Source organism: Amblyraja radiata, chromosome 15 (assembly GCF_010909765.2).
Source record: "Amblyraja radiata isolate CabotCenter1 chromosome 15, sAmbRad1.1.pri, whole genome shotgun sequence".
In the NCBI taxonomy this organism is placed as follows: domain Eukaryota; kingdom Metazoa; phylum Chordata; class Chondrichthyes; order Rajiformes; family Rajidae; genus Amblyraja; species Amblyraja radiata.
In genome coordinates, this window is record NC_045970.1 from 38736203 (window position 1) to 38742785 (window position 6583).

General features: G+C 44.6%; 1 protein-coding gene across 1 annotated transcript in view; it reads left to right on the top strand.

The window, feature by feature from the left end:
* Positions 1–5263, top strand: part of ubtd1 (ubiquitin domain containing 1) — a 61819-nt gene extending 56556 nt beyond the window's left edge. Inside the window, exon 3 of the mRNA XM_033034129.1 lies at positions 1813–5263. Within this exon, the coding sequence (XP_032890020.1) occupies positions 1813–2192 (380 nt within the window). The 3' untranslated portion in view covers positions 2193–5263. The remainder of the gene's footprint in view (positions 1–1812) is intronic.
* The last annotated feature ends 1320 nt before the right edge of the window (positions 5264–6583 follow it).

The window sequence follows — 6583 nt, forward strand, 5'->3', positions numbered from 1 at the left end:
ACCCAAGGTTTCTGACGGATCACTACTCAATTTAGCATGTTCTTTACTCAACGCGTGTCCACATAGTCCAACTAAGATTGGAACTGATAATTAAACTGCCCATTTTCATCGTTAAAGCTTAACAGAAGAGAAGCTTGGGCAAAGGAACTACACGTCGCTGATAAGAAGTGATCGTTTTCATGGAGGGAGTGTACTAATGTAGGCAGGGAGAGCGGGGGAGGGGGAGTGTGACTGGTCTGAAGTGGAATAAGGGAATGTCCCTTCACAGGATCACTGTTATTCTAAACCAGTAGCGTGCCAAGAAATATCTCATTACCCATTGCGCTCGCTATTAACTGTCAGAGCTCATGAATTTTAAATACCCAGTGACAGCCGCATGGGGCATTGAGTAGAAGTCAGGAAGTCTGATGCAGCTGTATAAGGTCAGGCCGCATTTGGAGTATTGCGTGTAGTTCTGGTTGCCCCATTATAGGAAGGATATAGAGGCTTTAGAAAGCATCCAGAAGAGGTTTACCAGAATGCTGCCTGGATTAGGGGTATTAGCTGCAAGGAGCGGTTGGACAGACTTAGATTGTTTTCTCTGGAGCATTGGAACCTGATTGGGTGGCCCAGTGGCATAGTTGTAGAGTTGCTGCCTTACAGTAGCAGTGACCTGAGTTCAATTCTGACTACGGTGCTATCTGTACGGAGTTTGTACGTTCTCCCCGTGACCGCATGTATTTTCTCCGGGTGCTCAGGTTTTCTCCCACACTCCAAAGACGTACAGCTTTGCAGGATAAATGGCTTCAGTAAAATTGTAAATTGTCCTTAGTTTGTAGTATTAGTGTATGGGGTGATTGCTGGTCGGCACAGACTCTGTGGGCCGAAGGATCTGTTTTCCCGCTGTATCTAAAGTCTAAAGATAGGATATAAAACTACGAGAGGCATCAATAAGGTAGACGGTCAGAACCTTTTCCCCAGGGTGGAAATGTCAAAGAGCAGAGGGTATAGCTTTCAGATGGAGGGGGTAAAGTGTAAGGGAGAAGCGGTGCATGCCTGGAACCTGCTGTCACGGGTGGTGATGTATGCAGATACACTGGTGGTGTGTCAGAGGCTTTTAAATGGATATATTCAGGGCATGGATCATGAGCCTGCAGAGGGGATTAATTTAACTTGGCATCAGGTTTGGTACGAACATTGTGAGCCAAAGGGCTTATTCCTGTGCTGCGCTATTCTGTAGCCTGTGGCAGCTAATGAATCTGCCGATGTGGTGAGAGTCATTGCCAATGAATGAATGAATCGCTTAGAGACATTAGACGAGAGAGAGTGCGGAAACAGGTCCTTCAGCCCACCGAGACCATGCCAACCAGCGATTATCCCATACACTAACCTACACACACTAGGGACAATTTTATCCTACAAACCTGTACGTCTTTGGAGTGTGGAAGGAAACCGGAGCACCCAGACAAAACGCGCAGTCACAGGGAGGACATACAAACTCCATACAGACAGCAACATAGTCAGGATGGAACCCGGATCTTTGGCGCTGTAAGGCAGCAACTTTACCGCTGCGCCACTGTGCCGCTCCGTCAGTCATACAGCATGGAAGCAGGTCTTCTGTCCCAACTTGTCCATGCTGACCAAGGTGCCCCATCAAAGCTGGTCCCATATATTTCTAAGCCTTTTCTATCCATGTACCATGTATTTTAAATGCTATTATAATACTTGCTTAAGAGAATCAATTTTGCTTCCAGCCTGGTGTGTATTGGGTGGGAAGTTGGAGTTGAATGTAAGGTCTGACTGAAGATATTTATTCCCTGCGTCCTACTCCAGGTTCTTTGTCGGAATGCTACGACGAGCTGGGCAACAGGTACCAGCTTCCCGTCTACTGTCTGGCGCCGCCCCTCAACCTCATCACGGAGAAGTGCGACGAGGAGGCAGCCGACATGCCCGACCCGCCGGCTCACGCCAAGCGCGAGTTCCTGCTCAAGGTCCGCCTGTCCACCGGCAAGGACGTCAAACTGAACGCCAGCATGGCGGACACGATCGGGCAGCTGAAGCGGCAGCTGCACGCGGAGGAGGCCATCGAACCCTCCCGGCAGCGCTGGTTCTTCTCAGGGAGGCTGCTCACCGACAAGATGCGGCTGCAGGAGACCAAAATCCAGAAGGACTTTGTGGTACAGGTTATAGTCAATGAGGTAGCTGCTATTTAATTATTAGATAAAAATAAATCCATATGCAAGACATGTGACTATATTACTTTGTGCAAGAAGACCTGAAGGGCTCTGACATTGGTTGACCTGAGAAGGAATGTCATGTTGGAGTGCACTGGAAGAAGTGCAGCGGCCAGCTTTGTTGGTCCTCGACAGTGGATGCCAACAAGAGGGGACCATGTTTCATTAATTGACCTTTTTACTCTGGCCAGCTGATGAATGCTTTTGACTGTATATGAAGGTAATTCCTCTTGCTCCCCTGACCTATTTTCCTCCCTCTTCACTGCCTTTGTTTCTCCCTACCCTTTCTTTCTCCCTGGCATTACTCAGTTCCCCCTCCCATATCCTACTTATTTTTTTCACCTCTGCTTCAAAAAAAAAAAGTGCAATCATTTCTGGCCAACTTGACATCCATTTCACTGGTCCTTTGTTGAGAGTGCACGCAGTGAAGATCTTTGAAAGGCTGTTCTGTGGTGGCGTATTGAGGCTTTATAGAGAGGGTTCTACAATTGTTTGGCGTTGGCTTACACTGTGCAGTGGTTAATCACGTTTGTTTATGCCACAGTCATGCAAAGGCCAAGCTAAGCACCAAAAAAAAGTACTTGTGTTTTATGCATTAATTACACCAATCAAAGTTTCAAATAGACTGTACTTCCATTTTTTTAAAAGGTACAATACTTGTGCAAATTGGGCAAGATTTGTTATTTTTTTAAAGTATATTGAAATAATGTAACCAAACTACCACGGGCTATTACTCTTTGGGTGGAGAAACGGGAGCATGTGATGATCATCTTGTTCTGAACATCCATGCTTCCCATCTTCAGGTGCTTACGTTGCACCTGCCAACCTTTCACAAAGCTTCCCTTTTCACTCTGCGTAAAAGTCTGCTGATTCTCAGGGAATTGTTGCCTCCTTGGGTAAGTTGCAGGTTAGACCCTTAAACTCCTACCTATAAAAAGCTCAAAGGTGAGAAGCCTGTGAATGAGTAAGAAATTGATTATAGAATTGCTTATACCTCATGAATAGGTCTTCCCCATGTAATCCATGGGCTGCCTGCAGTGTATGGGACTGATGCCTGGAGAGGGGGAAGGTCTGTTGTGTATGAAACTGATGGATAGGAAGAGATCTGTTGCGAATGGGACTGATGGATGGGAATGGGGAAGATCTGTGGTGTGTGGGACTAATCAATGGGAAGGGGGAGATGTGTGTATGGAACTGATGGATAGGAAGAGATCTGTTGTGTATGGGTGTGATAGATTAAAGATGGATCTGTGGCGTATGAGGCTGGATGGGGGGAGACGTATGTATGGGACTGATGAATGGAAGGGGGAAGGTATGTTGTGTGTGGGATTGGATAGATGGGATGGGGGAGATGTGTTGCGAATGTGACTGGATGGGGGGAGATAGATCTGTTGGAGGTTTAATGATAGTGATAATCCAATGAAGCTAATCGGGGTTTTTCCTCTTATCCTCATTGTCTTTAGAAGCACCACACCCTGTTTTTCCATCTTCAGAAGGACACGCTGGGAAGAGGAGAGGAAAAACAACTGTCCCCCCCATACAGGGAAAGAGGAGTGTCCCTTTCAAAAATAAAATGCCATAATTCGCCTGATCTTGAGTTCCAGTATCTGTAGTTTTTGTTCCAGTCAATTGTCCATTTAATGTTCTCATCCAGATTTTACAATCATCCTTGACGAATTTCATCTCCTTTTAAACTCTTTCCTTACAAGTGTACTGCTGTTTAGCACCTGCACCCTCCTTTTGTCCTGGATTTGAGAGCGATGAAGAAGTCCCACATTTTCCCACCGCAACACCAACCAACGGTCAGCTCTGTTATTCTCTGATCCACTTCATGCATCCCTCATTTGGCAGAGCTGAGTGCTGTTCTGCTGAATCTGACCTGTTATATTGCTTAAAGAAATACAGCAGGCACTGGAAATTTGAAATAAAAACGAGTTGCAGGTCTTAGTCATGCAGCACAGATACAGACTCTTTGCCCCGACTTGTCCATGCTGATCCTAGCTAGTCCCATTTGTCTGCATTTGGACCCACCATACCTCTCTAAACATTTCTTGGATGTATCTGTGGAGAAATAACTATTATTTCACTTTAACCTTTTTTCAAAACAGATATAACTTATAGAAATCTAAATGATTGAAATTGGAAGCGACAGAAGCACAAAATGAATCTTGGGGCATTGTTGTTTTCATCCCAATTAACCAGAATATACATTGTTTAAAATTTCCACTCAATCCCAGCATTATTTCTGTGCATATTGGAAGTGTGCATTGGTGCACACTCCCCTGGTGCGTGCCATGTGCCGGGGCAGGTGGAGAAACGGCGCTAAAACTCCATCGGTTCCCATTCTTCTGTCCATTATCTCTTTCACAGATCTGCAGGTTGAACCCACACAGCAAATGTAGCACGTTTCAGCTAACACATTGACACAGTTGTCCTGGCTGCCCTATTAATGCATTTAACCAGAAATAATCGTGCAAAGTCAATTATAACATGAGATGAACGTCTTCACTATCAGGCATTAACAACATGGCCTCTGATTACATCAGGTGGGGATCAGTGTTTCCACTGGCATCCAGTTCTTACTTAACTGAGCACATCTTCCTTTTTAATTAATCAAAATGAACAGAAGCAAAAAAAAAAAATTTTTTGATTATAACTTGATTTTAAAATGAGATCCAACATCTACAGATCACTCGGGAGAAAGAGGGAGAGATGTGTGTTGTCTAAAGGTTCAATGCTGAATTCTGAAGCAGTGAAACACCACCCCTAACAGCAAAAGTGATGGCAACAATTACAATTGCATTGAATTCAGTTAAAGACTATTGAAGCATCTCCCTGTGATTTGTGCTGTTTACACTATACAGAATTCTGCATTTGAGTCTTCTATGTATCTGATGTGTGTAAATATTGGATGACGTTTGTGTATATTTAGTTTCTTGGAGCAGAATTGTTTTCAGAATACAAGTTTATTTTCTTTCCTCCTAATCAAAGTAATTCTATATCTGTACAAGCTCTTTATAATATGTACATTTATAAAATGGTTAAAGTGATTTGCAAGTGTTTTCATTTAAATGCTTATCCAAAGCCCCAGTCGTGACAATGAACAATTGTGTATCTACGCTTTGGACAGAACAGCCCAGTGTTTGGTTTAAAAAGAAAAGGAACTGCAGATGCTGGTTTATTTAAAAAATGACACTGCTGGAGTAAGGCAGCATCTCTGGAGGGTATGGACAGGTGACGTTTCGGGTTGTATAATTGATGCCTGACATTTCTGGTCGGAATCCTTCAAACTAAGTCTGAAGGGTGTAGGAAGGAACTGCGGATGCTGGTTTACACCAAATATAGACACAAAATGCTGGAGTAACTCAGGCAGCATCGCTGGAGAAAAGAACCTGGTGATGTTTCAGGTAGAGGAAGCAGTCTCGATCCGAAATGTCATGGTTTCCTTTTCTCCAGGGATGCTGCCTGAGCCACTGCATTACTCCAGCACTTGGTGTCTTTTTTTGTGCCCAGTGTTTGGGATCTGAAACAAACTTTGCACAATGTGTCTACACTTCCCAGCAGTCATGTTAAGGATCTGGAGATAGACACAAAGTGCTGAAGTAGTTTGCGTTTCAAGCAGCATCTCGGGAGGATCTGGATGCTCAGCTTATGCTCCTGACTGGTGTACTGTGCCCCCTGCTGGTAAGAGTGCGTAGGACTGGCGAAAACATCAAGCCCCGCATCCCTCATCTGCCGCCCTCCAGAATGTTGTCTCCCCTTCCTTTTCAGGCCATGAGCATTGCTGCCAGTGTCCATATTTTGTTCCCACACCTGTGCTCTTCCTGAACTGATGTCCTTCCTTGATTTTGGCTGAGAGTTTCAGCATTTAGACGTGGTGATAAGTTGTGAGAAGGAATCTGTGGGCCTGTTGCTCTTGGGAGTAGGTTTTACTTTAGAGACACCGTGTAGAAATGGGCCCACACCAACCATCATTCACACTAGTTCTATGTTATCCACATTCTCAACTACTCCCTACACACTAAGGGCAATTTACGGAGGGCCAATTAACCTACAACCCCGCATGTCTTTGGGATGTGGGAGGAAACCGATACGATCACAGAACACGCAAACTCCATCCAGATAACATCCAAGGTCAGGATCGAACCTGTGTCTCTGGCACTGTGCAGCAGTGGTGCCATTGTGCCACCATATGGGATCAGGGGTTTAAGAGATATTATTTCTGAATCACCACTCCTAAATTATAAAATGCATCTCTGGCTGTGGCAATTTTGTACTTCATTTCCTAAACTCAAATCAAAAAATATTTTTCTAATGTAGAGTTCAAAATTCAAGCAAAACAAAGATCTGGAAGAACTCGGCGGGTCAGG